Here is an 18,411-nt window from a genome sequence, read left to right on the forward strand (position 1 = left end):
TTTGAAAATTTTAAGGTTCAGGTTCTGTATGACTTTTGTATCTCCAGCGGAAATATCCCAACTTAGGTACAAAACAGCTGAAGTAACGTGTTACACTGTGCTAGAAATCCTTACCCTTCAGTGAGGCTCCAGGAGGAACAGAACATTCCATCTGTCAGCAGTCCAGCCAAGGCCACTGGTGCAATTCAGAAAGTGTCACGGCCACTTCTGAGCGGGTGACACTGGTGGCAGTGACAGCCTGCTCCTGTTTCAGCCCCATTTCCATCACCCACCTTCGCAGTTTCCTCTTCCCCTGGTGTTTTCCAGCAGCAGTCCCTCCCTTCACGTGACCCAAGAGATTCCCACACTCCTCTCCCTCCTGCCCTGGCACACGGATGTGTGCACTGACCTGACTTCTCTGACCTGGCTCTGTCCGGGGAGGCTGCTCCTGACCTCTCTCTGCAGGGAACTGCTCCCTGAGGCTCCAAGGCTTACTGGGATTCACTCCTGCTCCTCAGCAACTTCTAATCAGTCCCTGATACAGAAGGGATATTTATTCGAGTCATTCTTGGGAACAACTTCCAGTAGGGAGTGAGACAAACAAGAAAACAACTCTAAAGGCAATGTTCAACTGAATCACTACAGAACCACACACTACAGGCAGTCAAGATCCATCTACCTGACTGCTCATGGCACCAGTTCATTTGAAGCGACACATATGTAAGGCATCAACATCTCTGTGCACATTAATCAACTCACCAAATTGTTTCACAGCCTCTAAGAAGGTTAAACCTCAGCATTTTCTACTGTATTAAATTTTACATTTAGGATACTTGCAGTGATAGCCCACATTTTACTAATAATGAGACTGAACAATATAACATTACAGAGTAAAAACTTGTGTGCATGAATACTCCATTGTTTAATAACCAAAAACTTTGGAAAACAAGAAAAACCCAGAGAACACTGTACACTCCATGAAAATAATTTAAGACACCGTATAGGTCACAGGTTCAGGAAACTGTCAGTTGGAAACACATGATTTTGCAGTTTATCTGCTTTCCGTCAAAATTAATATTTGAGCATATTTTAATAATCACAATACATTAAAACCCAGATTCCTTACATTTCATTGATTTTAAAACATATTGGAGCTTCTTAGAGCTATTCCTATTAGAAGGTTCCCTAGGTGGCATCCAAGGCAAGGAAAGGATGCAAGCACTTGAGCAAAAAGTGGGTAAAAAGTTGGAGACTGGTGCTTACTCAAAATTATGTCCTTTTGCTGCCAGCTGGAACATGGAGCTTTACCTCCATCGGGTAAATGTTCAGGGAACTCCATCACCCCAGCCTCTGATGTGCTTACTCCCTTTTACTCTGCTGGTTTCACTTCCCACAAAAAGTATCTATATCAGAATATTTTGCAAATTATTCATTAATTCCTCTTCTCTTTATTTTTGGCACTTAATTTGGGAGGCAGGGTAAAAGGAAGGGCAGGTGGGAAGTGAAGGGAAAGAAAAGTGGGAAGAGAGAAAACAACTATTGCAGAATGAACTTTCACACAAAAGAATGGAATTACATTTGAAGACATCAGTTTCAGTGCACAGGAGAGATGACATTTTAAAATAACTTTATTTTTGATCCTCTTTCAAAATTATGATTTAACATCGTCAGAAATGAAATAAGAAACTTACCCAGCATATTTAGTTTTAAAAGCATTTAATGACATCGCATATATTTAACAGATAGGGTAAAAGTCTAGAGGTACAGTTCGATACAACTGAAAGCCAGTTCCAGTACTACTCTTGACTACAGGCCCAGTCATTGAAAGTTCATTCCTATTAAATGTAATTTTTGATTGTGCAGTAAGATGAAAATTTTTCATTACAATAGTTACAGTGACAGAAATGCACACTATGTATCAAAGAGCAAGGTAATGTAGCAAAATTATAACACACAGTGCTGCAGCTGACAAGCAAGTAACCATTTGAGTAACATTACTTTTCCAGTAAATGCTTCAGTTCCACTTTTACACTTATCGATGATTTTAAAGGGTTTATTATACATCTAGTCTTATTATACTTTGTACTAGAATTATCTGAAACATACAATATAATGTATTTTGGAGAAAAAAAAAAAAAAAGAAATTTGAAATTACAGCTTATTTAAAACTGTACCAGCCTGTTAATCCATCTTGAACACCAACATTCTTATCTGTCGTACTCGATGCGGGGACGCTTCAGGTGGTGTTAATACCAACGTTGGGCTGTGAGTCAACGCATACCTGCACTCTGTTACAGCAAAGAGAACACACTACCACTTTAATTCCTGTTAGAATTGCAAGGGGAGGCTCTACTAGTCATGACTCAGCATAACAACCTTAACTGGAAGTGAACACCTTTGAGAATTTGTACATTGGTTTCTCATGTGCACAGTAGATTCGAAAGCACCGCTGCCTTGCATACCAATAGCATTAGGAGTGGGTTATTTTCCAAGACAGCCTCACAAAATTGAGGAACAGTTTAAATATTAAGATCTAATCTACATTAACTTCATTTAAAAAAAAACAAAAACAAAAACAAAAAAAAAACCCCAAAACCTGGTCCTCCCTCTCCTACAGAAGCTGCCCAATGCACCTCATACATTTGTAACTTTAGGTTCTTTTTTTTTTTGTTGGCTTTTTTTATTTTAAAACGCTCTATAAATAAAAAAATGTCAATCACATTGAGGAACATGAGGCACAGAGAGTAACGTATTGGTTCTGAGCTCGCATGCTGGAATTCCACTGGAACGGTCAGAGAAGTGCAGTGTGTGGAGATGGAATTCACTTCTTTTTACCAAAAAGGCTGAATCTTTTCTCTTTGTCTTTCTCTTTGTCTTTCTCCCGCTTGCCAGGGCTGGACTCGCTGGTTATTGTGACGCTGGCAGGCAGGGTCTGGGCACGGCTGGAGGCTGGAGTGCTCTGGGTGGTCGGGGACACTTCGATTTTGTCCGAAGAGATCGCTGATGTGATGGCCTGAATCCACGTGTTCATCTCCTCCTTCAAGAAGCCCCAAAGGCACAAAACTGTTACAACCAGCACGCCCCTCTGACTCCCGCCACAGTGCGGAGGGGGAACAGACACAGGTGGGAAATGCAAGGAAAAACAGCCCCAACCATCCCCTCTGGCTGTGCACCTCCAGAGACACCTCCTGAGCAGCCCTGGGCCTACACATCACCCACACACAGAGTGCACACCAGCCCTTAGCAGCTGCTTCTCCCCGTGGTACAACAGCACAGACAGCACAGTAATAAACTGTAAGAAAACCACACTTACATCGTCTTTGGCTTGGAAGAGGTATTCGTTGCCATCGGTCAATCTGGAAAGAAAACACCATCACAAATTTAGTTCAGTTGTGGTCACACTGCTTCACGTCCTGCTTGTTTGGCATCAGCACATGAGCAGCCAGAGGCACACAGGACTGCACAGGACAGTGCCCACGTGCCAAATGCCCCCAACAACCCCCATTGCAGCCACACACATGGTAGCTCTGGGCTCTGGACATTCTCAGGGTGGTGCTCATGTTCTCGTGTGGCTGCTGGCTCAGTATTTGCTCTTTCAGGTGCATCTTTTCTCCTTTGCAAAACACATTATCAAAGTTGACTCAACACTTTAAAAAGAAAAAAGTCACAGGCAGCACCCAGAGTTTTCATGGCTCCTGTGAAAACCCAGCAAAGTTCTGCAGCTGCTTTGCTCTTGTAGCTATGGTGGTGCTGGCTTGAGGTCCTGCAGAGTGTTAGTGATGAGCAGCTACCTCTCCTCACAGTGAAGGCCAAAGCTTCCCTTCTGCTTGATTCTTGTGCTGATTTTACCCAGGTGGTTTAACTAGGATACAGTTAACGATGTATGTGATGATACATATAAATTAGAAACCAACTGAATAACACCACAACAAGGAGGAGGCAGGGGCAGCAGGAGCTCTGCTGCAGGCTTCCCCATCTTTCCCAACAAAAAGTAAGCATTTTAACAACTCTTTATGAAATGAAATGAAGGTTTAAACAGTAAAATAACAGTGCCTGAGTAAAGGAAATATCTACATGCAAGTAACCGAAGGGCCTGATGCAGGTGATGGAGCACTGGGAAAAAAGGGCAGTTGGTTTTTTTGCCTAACTTTGCATTTGGAACAGCACATCCTTCCATTAGCAATTCAGAGAAGTTTAAAATAGTCTAAAGGATGAATCACATAGCTGCAGGCCTGTCTTCAAGAAAGGTACATTTCCCTAAATATTTGCTATATATTTTCTATAAAGCAAATTTTCCCTGTGTAGGGATTCTATGATCTTTAGAGGATTCCTGTACCAATATAAAATTATGCCACCACCACCCCTGCTCTGCCAAAAAAACCCCAAAACACCTGTCTTGGAATACATGACCCAATCAGTTCTTAAAGTGAGTCTTCTTTGACAGGATTACCTCGCAGCTGTGTAATGATAAATATTTCTTAACTGTTTGCACTAGAAGATTTTTCAGTAAAACAAAGAGTTTCCCAAGGAAAAGCCTTTTTTTTAACCTTTGAACAACAGGTCCTTCACATATTTAGAGTGAAATTGTCTGTAACTGTATGTTCTAGACCTGAATATGTGAGAGATGTCTTCAGTAGTCTCCTAAGTTCATAGTGAAAAAATTAAACATGAGGCTTGATTTGGAAAAGAGCAGAGCCACGACCACTGTTGTCAATCAGTTCCAGAGGGAGTGGTTGAAAAGCCCAGCACTGTCAAATACAGGCCCCTAACTCCAGGCACACACATCTGGTCTTGTCCCAGGTGAAAGTGCTCTGATTACTGTGACACTGTTCTGTGCTTGCTCACTCTGATGAACAGACCACGACTCAGTGTTAGAAGAGCTTGCTCAGAAAAGCAGGGATGCTGCAGTCAACAATCGTGGTCAGTTCCTGGGCTGGGTTTCCCAGTGAACACACCCACCATGGCTTTCCCAAGGGCAGAACACTGCCCCAGGTTTACCTGAGCTTGAACACATGCTTCTTCTTTTTGTAATCGACCGCTACTTCGCAGACTGCGTCCTTTAAGCTGACGGGGATCTCGTTGTGGTAGGGGATGCCAGAAGCAGCAGCTTTTGAGTCCTTGTAGAAGCCCATCTCTTGGTTGTTTATGACACAGTACACGTTATGCCATGACCTTTGAGACATGGGAAACAACAAGAACATTTATAAATCCAATGCTCTCGCCTGCAGAACTGGAGAAACCAAATATAATTATTTCTGTAAGTTAATGGAGATTGGTTCAGTGTGAGGATGTGAATACAGCCTACGCTTCCCATAAAGTGCAGACAGGGAATTATTTCATGGAAGCACAGCTTGAAGACAAAAGCCAAAGGGAACAGAGATTCCCAGAGCTCCCTGTGATAGCACATCAGCCTGTCCTCACAGTGGGAGGACTGTTTGGCAGACTGGGCACTTTGCATTCTTGAGACAGAAAATGATTGACCTTTTAATGGCAGTGCTCTGTTGTAGAAGGAATTCTCACTGTGCTGCAAACCGATGAATGGAACGGACTGTGTGTGAAATCCTTGACTGACACAAATACTCTTAGTGGCATCAACCGCCTCATTCTCTAATTGAGCTGGAATTACTGGAAATAAGAGTACCCAGACGCTAGTACTCGTGGCTGTCACTGCCTCAAAGGCGTTGTCTGGTGTGAATAACTCCAGTGGAACAAAAATCCTGGTACTGCTGTACTCACTTGTGATCTCAGCTCTGCCAAGTGCTTTGGCTCCTACCAAATCCCACAGATGTTGCTGCAGCTCAGCACTTACTGTGAACATTCCCCTTGTCAGCCAAGTCATAAATCTGGTTTCAAGAGTTCTCTCAGGTCACGAAGGACTCCAGTCTGCTTTTTCAGTGTGGACAAATCTCAGTCCTGCCTGTTTGAAACCTGCAGGACATTCCTTGGGAATGGAATTGACTATGGCACACCGATCGTCCTCTGTTCATGCTGAACAGATTACGGAGTAGGTGGAAAGTGGTAATGTGCAAACAGAAAATGTCAGAAGAATACGAACATTTCTAATCTCACACCTACGTGGTTTTCTTTTCTTGTAGTAATGTATGACTTGAGAGATCTGGAATCAAATCCCACTACTGCCACAAATCCATCGTGTGGAGTGGGAAAGTCGTTGTATCTCTCTGCTTCGGTTTTCCACCTGACAAATGTGCCTAACGCTGCCTTTTGTACCAAATATCTTTAAACTGCAGTTCCCCACATGCAATGCTCAGCACTGCAGCCTCTGCCCCTACAGCAACAGGAGCCTGGGAGACCTCTGGCAGCTGGGAGAAGGCTGGAGATGGTTGTGTGCCATCCTGGGCAGAGCCCCGGGGTGCCCTGCCCTGTGTTATGCATCAAGCACTTTACCTGCTGGAGGCTTTCTTGCTGTGTGTCTCCCACTCGTGCTTGCGGTGTAAGAAGCCCTCCATCTGGGCTGAGGGGATCTCCTGGGTTTTGGCTGGGAGGGTAGCAGCAGTCTGGGCCTGAACGCCGCTCTTGGCTTTGCGGTCTGATGTCGGGGAAGGAACGGGACTGGACTCTTTGGAACTCGTCCTCTGTTCTGCAGCTCCATTGACCATTTCATTGGTTTCTGCGGTTTCTGCCACCTGGGAACAGTGGAGAACACGTTCAGCCAGAAGCCCCCAGCACTGAGGCATCCTGAGTTAATCTGTCTCCCTGCACAACGTGGCTGTGTATAAACTTTGCTGTGTATAAACAATGACACAGGCCAGTAAGTTCTTTCTCGCACTCCATGGAGACACAGGAGGCCAAGGAAATTAGAAGGTAGGAATGGATTAGTACCCATTTTATAGGTGGAGAGACGGGAAAATAAGAGCAGCTGAACATCAGTGTGAATTTTACTGTGCTTTGCTCTGCTGGTCAATTCTTTTAGGTATTGTTATTCCTAGAATGAGAGCATTCAATTCTGTTGCTAAGTACTCAAATATTTGGAACAGTAACAATCACACTTTCTGCAAACCTAGAGGAACAGTAGAAGTTATACACATCAGCCACCTTAAATACATTTATGGCATTACTGGGGCATTAAAGGTCCATAAAAGGTACTAACTATGAGTCAGCAGAGAAAGATGTCACAATCTCCCAGGAGCATTTACAAAAATGTGGGCAATTGATTTGTTTCTGTAAAAGCTCCTTTCCCGCTTTCCCCGTTCCCCTAGTGACACAACAAAATCAAAACATGCAGAAATTAGAAAGATTACACCATGCATTTCATCTCCACCATCCCAGTTAGGATATTGGATTGTAAAGACAAGGGGAATGAGGTCATGTGTCAATTGATCGAGGTCTGGTTCAGACTGGCGTTATTAGGTGGATTGGATTTTGGTTAAAGGAACTGAAAACCACCACAGTCACACAGCATCACACAGCTATTTACCCCCAAACAAAGACAGAACCAAGGCCTTGCCCATCACTTGCTTTGTTGGTCGCGTTGCCTGGCGCACTGGGATCGATAGCCTAGAGAGCAGCCGTGTTTCCAGCAGCTCTCACTGGTCAAGCTGGCGACGTCTTCAGGAGCCATTCATCCAAAAATCATTTAAATTGGAATCCTAATGGCTATAAGCTTTTGAAATGCAGCTTGGTCCCAGTTTTTTTTTCTTGTACCATTACTTTGACGTGTAGAGCCGTTGGTAGCAGCTCAGGAGTTACACAACCAGTGTGTAGTATTATTATTAGCAAGTTACTAAAGCTCAGTGCTGCTAATGCTCTAGTAGATTACAAACATTCTGGACTGGTTTTATGCAGACAAGCAGGTTTTTGTGAACGGCACAATAATTAGACATTCCCACTTCTGCACATGGCCTGGACAAATCAAAAGCAGCCGAATTATTATGCAACAAACTCAATTTTGCCACCTTTTGCTAGAAATTCTTATACCTGCCCAATATCCATTATTGTGCCTCACACCTTGTACCTCACCATTGGCCTAGGAAGATCTGAGTGTTAGCTTGCTCTGAACATGGGAAGGATTGGTTAACTGCCTTTAGCAACCTAAACCTCCAGAGTACAGACACTACACCCTCAAACAGGGAGAGAATCACAGTTCACATTGCACTTCAGTCAGATCTGGTTTACCCTGTCCCTACAAACACATAGCCTTACGCTGCTCCTTCACAATTAGGATCAATCTAAGCCATCAACCCTCACTACTTGTATCCAAATCTCAAAGTAGAACAAAAATATTGCATTAAAGAGGAGGAGAGGATAAATAGATGAGGCTGAAGATTATGCAAACACTGCCAAAACACAGGTAGCGGAATGAACAACCCCTGAGTCACCATTCATCACCCATGTCAACCACCCATGGCCAACAGATCCCTTCAAGAACAAGGAGAGCCCTTCGCACACCTTTCTGTCCTGTGACAGCTCCTGAACCTGGAACTCTGCTTTGCCGCTGGCTGGAGCCCTGTCTGAGGGACCTGAAACCTCTGAGCAGCACTGAGGAATCACACAGCCCACAGGAACTTGTCTCCACAACTCAAATAAATTCCCCACATGCACCTGGCCCCTGCCCTGACACAGAAAGCAGCACGTTTGCTGGAATGCTACCAACCAGAGGTGAAAATAGGGCTGATTTGGGGGTACCTAGAGCCCCTAATCTGAGGTAAACCAGACCAGTTTCAAACTAGCAGCCACTGCACAGCTACTCAATGTGTTTTATGGGAAATAATATAGAATCCAGTGCTGCAATCTGCAACCCTATGGCTTTGAACAGTAACTGCTAACTTCAATCACACCACCAGACCTGCACCATCTACATCAAATTCTACTGGTTGTAAAAGGCCTATGAAAAGCTTTTCTGATGCTCTTTCAGGTTTTATTTCCTTTCACGTGTTATCTACAATTAACAGAAAACAAGCAAAATAAATCATGAACAGCTCTGCAAAGGACGTGTCATGAAAACGGAGAAAAAACAGGAGCTGAACACACTTCAATGGAAACATGCATGGGGCATGCGGCAACAACGCCACGGAGGACAAACAGCAACAGCAAACTCCTGTTACAACACAAGGTCTCGTGTACATGATACGGTTCTCTCAGTGGTGCCTGAGGGGTTAGTTGGAAGTGCTTTAGTGGCAACAGGCTACTCTGGAAATCTTTAAAGCAGGACTGAGACATGCAACAAGACAGGTGGTGACAATGACAGAGGCGCCCCTTTGGATTTCACAGTGCTTGAAGCAGCATCTGCTCAGTTCATCGACTCAAGGCTCTGCCCCACAGCTGAAGAACCAGATGATTTGCCTGGTTCAGATGCCAACCTCTAGGCTGTTCTAGCAAAAGGACCTTCCTAACACCTTTAGCCAGATGCACAGGCTGCAATAAATAGGTGAAATCCTACTCTTCTAGTGCCTGTAATGATGACCTTAATCAATGACTTACTTTTTCTTCATCGTCATAAAAGTGGAATTTTTATGTAAGTGTACTAATACAAATAAAAAAAGTATCTCTGTAAATTCCTCTATAGACTACTTTTTCACCAGAATACATGTGAAGGCTCTGCAGATGGTAGAGTCTGAAGCTACAGCTATCCTGACCTGAGAACTGGCACACTTTCGAGGCACATGGCAGCCACCAGAGCATCCCCATAAATTCATATGGAATTTTAAAAAGCATTAAGAAGCTATATGTTGTTATCCTGACAAAAGAAAAAAAAAACAAAAAAACATGCATCATGAAGTGGAAAGACAAAAGTACAGTTACTGAAGCACATCCTTTCAATCACCGCTCTCAGCTCACAAGCTCAGCCCACACAGAACAATTCAGCTGCACTGCTCAGCCAGTTGTCAGAAGCCAAAATTCTGACCAACAGCAGCACACCTTGTGCCTCACAGCAGAACTGACACAGCTCTGTACACCCGAGATATTGCAACACAGGACTCAACAAACTGAGCTCAAAAGTTCTCATGGAAGACTAAAGTGCAGATAGCAAAGATGAACATGGAAATGCATTATGTAGCATGGCAATAAAATAAAATTTCAAAAGAAGCAAACGTGATGTATAAGGCTGTGCTAACCAACAAGGCGATGATCTGGGACGTGCTTGAAGATCACCTCACATTCCCTGCCTCAACTGTACGGAATTTATAAACACTAGAATGTACAACAGCTCGCTCCAAATGCTAAAGAAGAACCAAAAGGTTTTATTTCCAGAAAGAGAAAGGTAGAACTGCCATGTACTGTGGCACATAGGCAGAGTCTGTGTGCAGATTCAGACCTAACTGGGATGGGCTTCTTAAAGCCAAACTTGTGCTGAAAGACATCTCCTGCTAGAGCCCTCGGCTAGGACCCATGTTTGATCTGCAGCACTGTAAGAGCCCTGATATCCATGGGTCCCAGCCTGCCAGGAGCCTTTCCTGCACTGAATGTGACCCCAGAGAGCCAGGTTCCGTAACTAAGAGAAGTGTCCTTTCGCTCAAAGCATTAACTGCAACAAGGAGGCTCTGCAGGAAGGGGATGGGGACGGGAGCCAGATTCAGCTCCTGTGTTGCATTAACTCCAGAGACATTTACTGGCACTGTCACGGCTGCACGTGAGGATTCTTGGCATGCACCCTGACTCCACTGGGACACCCCCTATCAAGAAGGAGCAAGTAAGGCATGGAGCATTCAGCCTGCACCTATGTAAAATAAAGAGCTGGGATCTTAGACAATGTATTTTATTTAGTTTTTAAAGGAAAGTATCACAACCTTTCCCCAAGAGGCTACACCCTACTCCTGTCTCTCTGGTGCCCAGAAATCAAATTGCTGTAGTGCCAACTGGACAGGACTGAGGCCAAGGGGGCCCCAACACAGCAAGATCACAGCTCTGCATGAGGTCTAAACCCCCAGATAAATCTAGATACTGGTTTTGAATGGTTTATTTCATGTTTATTTGTCTCTGCAGTCAATGAGTCCATTCTGCATGGAATGTTATACAAACTAACCTTAAGGCTTTTATTTGTCCAGTCACACTCCCCCCTCCCAGCCCTTCCTGCCCAGCTCACTCATGTGGATTATCTTTGGCCTGGTACACAACTCTTGCTAATGCAGCTGATTTAATAAAGTTGCCGTGCTGAGACCTGTTAGTATAACTCGATGCGTCATACCTGTCAGGTCCTAGTGCTCTTCTTCATTAGGATGTAATCTCATTACATCTCAATTACTCATATAAAGGACGCTTTCGCTGGAAAATCTTAATACTATTAGCAACATGAAAAACTCACAGTAAATAACATGAAATAAATGTGTCACCTTAAAGCAACTGAGTGTCAGTGGGGAGATTCAAATAAACAAAGATTAAAGTGAAGCAAATATATGTCCAAGGGGCTGCTAATTAAATAAAAGTCAACTGATGGGAAGGAAGAGAAAAGCAGCAGGGAAATCTGAAGCCAGAAGATTAAACCAGTACCAGTAAACCATACTGAAAAAAGGTTTCTTTTGCTGCAAGTGATTCTGTGGGTCACAGTCCAGACCACGAGCGGTCATTGGCTGTCCGTCTGCTAATAAAGTTTTTGTAGTTTTGGTAGGTTTGGGAGCGGTAACTAACCCGTGGAGATTCCTGGTCTGAGGGCAAACCGTTTTGGGAAACCTGTTCTCCTTTTGTCCCATCCCTGTTGGAGAGAGGAAAAAGAAAAGAAACTGTGTAAGGTTCTTGGAAGTCACCCATCTTGTTCAACAAAATGAGATTTTCTTACTGAATATTAATTTAAGAAATTTAAGCATGTTCCTAAAATCCTCAGGCCCAACTGAATAAACCCAGTGTGAAGTGAGATTTAACCAGGCTTTACTGACGGTTACCCTACAAATAAACCTCCTCCTATCACATAAGCAATTTCATAAATGTCAGTGTTCCATGGACACAGCTTAAAATCTGTAACTGATGCTCATCAAAGACAAAAGCAAAGATTGTTCAGAAACTGCAATTCATGGCCCAGGGGATGTAAAACCAGCATTCCTATTTTTGGGCCAGGGCTGCCTCAGCAGTGACAACTGGAAAATGGGAACTTAACAGGGAATTCAGGGGTTTGGGAGGGGTCCTGTCCCTATAAACCACCAAGTCTTCTAACAAGGGTCCTGTTACAAACCCATACAACCTCCTCTCCTTTTACAGACCATTGTCAGCCCAAGGGTTCCTCGAGGCAAGTGCAGAGCCCGGCTCACCATTGCTGCTGGGAGTCTCCATCCTCTTCAGCCTTGGTCTCCGGAGTGGGCGGCTGCCTCTTCCGCTCCTCCTCTTCTTGCTGCCGACGGACTTCCAGCAGTTCCAGCTGGGAGAGGAAACATTTTTTATTTAAAAACACTGCTCATTTTTCATGGGGTGTTCTAGAAACTAACAATAACTCTGTATGTTTTTCTGAATCATTACTGAAATTAAAGTGAACAGGGATAAAATTGGAAGGCATCAGTCTTTAAAAGCATCATTCATGCCAAATTTGTGGCACTGAATTTGTCAGGGAGGGCATCAGCATCAGACCCTCTGACAGCAGCCCACCACCGGCCATGTCTATTTTCCAATTCATTCTATGAGAACAAAACCCAGACAAACAAGGAAACAGACCAAGTTATTAAAATATCCAAAAGCAACATCTTCTTGTGTGCTTGCCAAACACAGAATTAAAATGTTCCATGTCTGAATCCCTGAAATTACCCATCTCCATAAAACCAGCCTGATTTGTGAAGAAGCTGAGAAACTCCAGCTCCTTTTGTCTGCAGCTGTGACGCTCAGTCTGTGTGAAAACCCAGGCCACTTCAACTGTAGTGTCTAAAGCCAAATTGTTCTCCAAAGATGGTAAAATGCTCTCCAAGCATTAATGACTGACATCGCAGCTGTGTTTAAAATGGGGCTTGGGGTTCTTTTTGCTTACTGTGTCTTCCTAGGGGACAATACAGCCTTGCAGTGGACCAGTCACAAGACAACAAACATCATTATCACTGCCCCCTTCCCACCACTGTCATCTTTAACCAAAAAAAATTTGAAGTGTTTGGATCTGGGTCTCTTCACTCAGATTCACCCTTCCCTTTTAGGACGCAACCAGTACAGCAGAAGGCTGGAGCAAACTGCTCAGCTCTAAAATTTCCTTCTGGGTCATCATTCCCAGGCCCAAGACAGCTCCTGTTTACTCTTGAGGTCAATTATCATTTAAGCTTTTTCCTTGCAGGTTGTTGAGTTCAAATTAACCAGACAGGGTTTTTTAGTATGGCTGGAAACATGAAGCCTCAGGCTCTGGGTAGTTGGCTGAGGTCGACCAACAACAAACCAACAAATGGAGATCAGGCTCGTGATGCTGGCAGCTATTCCAAGCCATCAGCCAAGAGGAATGGCCAGGGAGGTTCCGCCACTCACCGTGGTCAGTCTTTCCAGTGCTGCAAACCTCTCGTCCCAGGTAGCTGCGGATTTCTCAAATGCTTCGTGCCGCTTGATTAATTTTTCCACCTCATCGACGCTCTGCCCTATTTCACGGCTGGACAGGTAGGGCTCCTGGCCCAGCAGCCAGGCCTCAGCCACGCTTGCATCTCTGGAGAACTGGTGCACCTCCAAAACTGAGCAAAGAGAGCACAGGAGTCAGTGCCATTAATGTCACAAAGAAGAGCATCATGGAGTCATCAGGCAGCTTTGGCATTTACTTAAACACAGCCCAGGGAACAAAGTACATGCACTTGGCTAAGTGTTCCCCTTAGCTAAGTTCAGTGAAACTGATTGTTGAAAAGACAGAAACTTTTCCTGTTGGCTTTGTTTTAAGGAAAAATGCAGGATTCATTTTGCAAGTTTAATGTGTTATTTTTATTCTAATCTGCTGTAACCTACTAACTTCAGCAAAGAAGTTGGAATGTGACACCTGCAAAATACAGCAGAGCTACTGCACCGAGCTCCAAATTTGATCATATAGAGCAAGACCTTTGGTGCAGGTTTCTTAGTTTCAAATTCTCCATTATTTAACAACCAACAGGTGTGAACCTTGCAGCTATTCCAGCATAAACACACTTCCAAGCACTGTAACAGAAAAGTGAGGAGCTGCAGGGTTTTTTCAATGTCCAGAAAGGCACAAAGAAGAGAGTTAGATATGGCCCAGCCCAAAAGAAATCCAAGGGTGTCCTTACTCAGTCTCAGCCACTCCCATCTGTCTTCCCATTTGTCAATCATTTCTTTTCTCTTTTCGGTCAGCTGCAGGAGCTTTTCCTTGATCTGGATGGAGAGCAGAGAGCAGGGCTGTTACACAAGCACCAGGCAGCAGCTCCCCCCCACCCTGCACTGACAGACACTGCACGAGTTCCTCAGGAAGTGACTTCACCGTGCAAACAACAGCTGCTTTTCTCTTCCAAGTATAAATAAATGTGACATTTTCATTAAAATATCACATTTGCATAAGTATTCAGTGTCTGTGAAAAGCTACAGCACCCAGAGTATTTGATAAAAGGATGTAATGGGCAAACAAATGTAAATAGTACAATCAGGCACTGAATCTTCTGCCCTTTTACAGCAAATAATGCAAAATGTGCTGCTCAGGATTGTTGCAGAAGCTCTCCCCTTCCTGAGAGGGAAGTGCCTCTCAATGTTTGGTTATCCTCCCTTCCCCAAAGGGAGGCAAGAGAACCAAGGGCTAAGCCTCTATCCTCTGGCCTATACATATTGGATAATAAATCAAGGCTTTAAGCAGTTGGATATGCTTCTCTTAATATTCCTTGAATCTACTCCCTACACAACAAACATTTTCTTGCTCATTCCCCCAGAAGGCCTCTCCACAGCATTCCATTTTCTCTGTAGGAAGTTCAGGCTGTCTCACAGCTGCCTTTGCCCTTGCTCAAGGAAGACAGCTTTCCATCCCAGAGCCATTCCCTACAGAATGGAGTGCAGCAGCTTCTTTGTACTTTTTGAGATGAAAAGGACACTTTAAATCTCGATGCCACCTCTGCTACCCACCATGAATTCCCAGAGTGAAGTTATACCCTGATTTCCCAGCAGCACGTAAGTGCACCAGTCCCTGAGGTGACACTTGTCTTTGTTCCTCTGTGGGTGACACAGGGCAGGTTTCTCCCATGGAAAGAAGCCCCAGGAGCCCATGGCTGTATGCAGGGAGCACGGTACCTCCTCAGATGCGTAGTGTTTCCTGGCCAGCAGAGACTTGCCAAGCTCAATGCACGTAGTGAAGCTGTCATTTCGGGCATCAATTTCCGCTTTGATCCCCTGGTGATTGTTCATGAGGAGTTCCACGGATGAAACGTCCCTAAAATGACCAGAAACACAGATTTCAAGTTTAACAGCTGTTACATTTTCAAACTGACCCACAACTCAATGAGGAAAAATTGAATCCTAGATTGTCTTTGTAGTTCAGGAAGCCTTTCCTTAAGAACAGCACCACTCTGGCCTGAATCAGAGATCAAATAACCCCAGTGTGAGACCGAATCTCTTTGGCTACTATTTTCCAAGGCTATTATTCCAGCAGCCACCCACAAGCTGCTGCAGCAGCAGGCTCTGAAAGCCACTCTCAGTGATACTGAGCCCTACAGATGTTCCTCAGCCTTATCTTCTGATGGAGAAGAGATGCCTCACATTACCTTGGCTTTTCCTGGGCTTCTATCTGCCGGATAACATCTTCCATCCAGAGCATGAGATCCCGAACCATGCTGAAGAAGCGGAATTTGTCTCCTGTGTCCACCAGCCTCACCCTGCGGCCCTCACAGGCATCCAGCAGTGCCTTCCATGCCTCCAGGACCTCGTTTTCCCTCTTCTGGATGTCATCGGCCTTGTCCCCAGCATAGGCAGCCTGGAGGCGCGCTGCATCCTCCTGCAGCTGTCGCACCTGTGGTGGTTTGGGAGACACAAAGCCATCAGTGGGTTTGTGACTCCTGAGTCACAGATACAGGGACACTTATCTGCTAATTCATCACCTGAGGGGCTTTCTAAAGTCACTGCAAATGCATTTGGTCTGTTGACAGTAGAAAGGTCTGTGCTGTTATTAAGCCAGCATTATCCCTCAGAGAACACTGTAGGGTCAAGGGACCCCCAAAATAGCAAAGATTTGCCACTGCCTGAACTTGCTGCAAGACATGGTGCCAAAACAAGCTGACTGTTACATGTCAGGGCAAATGGGGACCATTTTCATCATCAAACTCCCTTCCTCTCACACAAGTGACAATGGCACTTGGGAACTCTGTATCCAGACCACTACTCCAGCTGACAGAGGTCATTTTTCAAAAACGTAGATAATGACTTCACAGAGAAGAAAATTTGGAAATGTTAAGAACCTTCTACTATTAGAAATCTTTTCCTTTCAAACACTGTCTTGGGATGGCAAATGCTAATTCCTGACTGTTTTCCATATTTTTCAAGCCAGGAAACATTCCAATAGCTCTTGTCTAATTATGTTTTTAGCACCAAATCAAACAGCCTTCTAGCTACAGGCACAGAGACCATGCCTCTCTCATAATGATCTATCTCAGTGCTCTGGCTGCTTCACCCAGAAATTATCCTAAGTGCTTTCCCCACAGCTCTGTACTGTGATTACATATTCCTTCATTTAGGTCTTGATTATAATTACCTTTTTGAGAGACTGGGATTGATGTTTTGTGAATGTCTCCCATTTTCTGTATAAAATCTACAGCTTCTGAAAGTAAAACACCTGGAAAAGCAAATGCTTGCTCTATCTCCTTTGTTTTAGTGTAAATTGCTACATAACTGAGAATTGGCTGGCAGCTGGGCCATAAAAGCTCTTTCCTGACCTACTGGGATAAATACAGTCAGTTGTAAATTCCTCCATTCCTTAAGCAACTTGCTCCCTTCCCAAATTCTCCTTGTGGCAGCTGAATGTTGTATTTTGATTTAGAATCCCCCCTGTGCTGTATGAGCAGCTGCCACCTTCTACTTGACACACCTTGGCTTCAAAAGATTCAGAATTAGATCAAGTTTGGATGCTTTTAAAAATCTTAGTCTGAACTGTGGATTTTAAATCTCTTTTGCTCTTAGGAAGCACCAAGAAAGGCCATATTCAATTCAGAATGCCCAGGTTCATAACCAAGTCAGAAAGCCTCTGTGTGGGTCTTTGCCTCTCAGAAAGGAAAAATAAACAGTACCTGGCACAAAGGGTTTGACCGGGGCTTTTTGTTGTTTTTAAAACCCAAAAAAACCCAAACTGACCAACCAAAATAAAACCAAACCTCAAAAAGCCAACCAGGCTTATACATTCCTTCATATTTTGTACTTTAAATCAATACAGAAGCTCTCTGCCTTTCTCATTTCTTCTTCAGCAAAGGACAGGAAATGGAATAACGTCCAACAATTGCCAACATGTTCAGAAGCCCGTGTACTTACAGATTGCTACTTTAGATAATCAACTGAATGCAATGGTAGAGCAGCAGACAGACAGATAAGAAAAGGATGCAGGTGAGGTTATTCCCACAGCACAACACGTGGGAAGCAGCTGGCAGCACTCTGTCTCCCAGCCACGGAGCAGCCAAGGGCAGCAGCAAACTCTGCAGCTCAGGCTCCCACACCCACAGTTCACCTGCCACACACCTGGGTGCCCAGGGCCTGGATATCGTGCTCAAATGTCGTGTGCATTCTCTGTAGTGTTTCCACTGTGTTTTGGTCTCTACCAAGCTCCTCGGGCAGTTTCTTATGTTTGTCTTGGATACGTCCTAAGACCTCCTTGGCATCGTGGTAAAATTTGTGCAGTTCATAAGAGGCTGCAAGGATCTGTGTTCTCGTGTCAATGAGCTCCAGGAGATCTGCCCAGGCCTCATTGAGTCCGTCCTTCCACTCGGCGATCGTGGCAGCGTCCGAATGGCCGGAGTTGATGAGTTCATCCGCCATGTGGTTGACAGTATCCACCCGCTCCTGCCCAATGTTCCCGGTGTCCCGGGCGAATTCCCGGAACCGCTCCTGCAGCATCTGGAGGGCACAGAAAGAGCCTCATGCAGCACTGTGCCTACAGAGAGACCTGAGCGAGCCCAGCCACCCTCTGTGAGCAGCACCCAGAGAGGGCTTCCCCAAGGACTCACTGTGACGTGTTCGTAGTCCTGGCCCAGCTCGTGGGACCCTGCCACCACCTCCCTCTCGGCGATCCACTGCTCCAGGTCGTCCACCTCGCGGTTGAGCTGGAACAGCCGGTGCCTCTCGTCCAGCTTGCCCCTCCTCTCCTCAGCGAGGTCCTTCAGGCCCGCATAGAGCTTGTCCACCTTGGACTGGCGCATGCTGATGCGCTCGCTGGAAAACCAAACAGCACTGAGTCTGCACTGCCTTTGCAAGCAAAACCAAATGGGGAAAACTGCAAGGAATAAAAGTCATTCGGGGCATTTAATCCACAGAATGCACGTCTGCTGCAGGCAGGAATTCAACTTGGACATGCTGGGCAGATCCTCTGCTGGCAGAGGTGACAGCAATAGCTGGGAAACTTGTCTG

The 18,411-nt window shown here is 44.8% G+C and overlaps 1 protein-coding gene across 6 annotated transcripts in view; it reads right to left on the reverse strand.

Moving 5' to 3' along the window:
* Positions 1–1,589: 1,589 nt before the first annotated feature.
* SPTBN1 (spectrin beta, non-erythrocytic 1) overlaps positions 1,590–18,411 on the reverse strand; it is a 116,866-nt gene continuing 100,044 nt past the window's right edge. For 4 of the 6 annotated variants that reach the window (XM_032103847.1, XM_032103848.1, XM_032103849.1 and 1 more), the window contains exons 25-36: positions 18,012–18,216; positions 17,527–17,901; positions 15,570–15,814; positions 15,100–15,238; positions 14,115–14,199; positions 13,360–13,556; positions 12,177–12,283; positions 11,563–11,626; positions 6,385–6,623; positions 4,978–5,151; positions 3,293–3,335; positions 1,679–3,016 (exon numbers count right to left, since the gene is read on the reverse strand). In XM_032103847.1, the coding sequence (XP_031959738.1) occupies positions 2,801–3,016; positions 3,293–3,335; positions 4,978–5,151; positions 6,385–6,623; positions 11,563–11,626; positions 12,177–12,283; positions 13,360–13,556; positions 14,115–14,199; positions 15,100–15,238; positions 15,570–15,814; positions 17,527–17,901; positions 18,012–18,216 (2,089 nt within the window). In that variant the 3' untranslated portion in view covers positions 1,679–2,800. Of the gene's footprint in view, positions 3,017–3,292; positions 3,336–4,977; positions 5,152–6,384; positions 6,624–11,562; positions 11,627–12,176; positions 12,284–13,359; positions 13,557–14,114; positions 14,200–15,099; positions 15,239–15,569; positions 15,815–17,526; positions 17,902–18,011; positions 18,217–18,411 lie in introns of all 6 variants that reach the window. The other 2 variants (XM_032103846.1, XM_032103851.1) reach the window with 1 other exon arrangement.

This window comes from Corvus moneduloides, chromosome 3 (assembly GCF_009650955.1).
Source record: "Corvus moneduloides isolate bCorMon1 chromosome 3, bCorMon1.pri, whole genome shotgun sequence".
In the NCBI taxonomy this organism is placed as follows: Eukaryota; Metazoa; Chordata; class Aves; order Passeriformes; family Corvidae; genus Corvus; species Corvus moneduloides.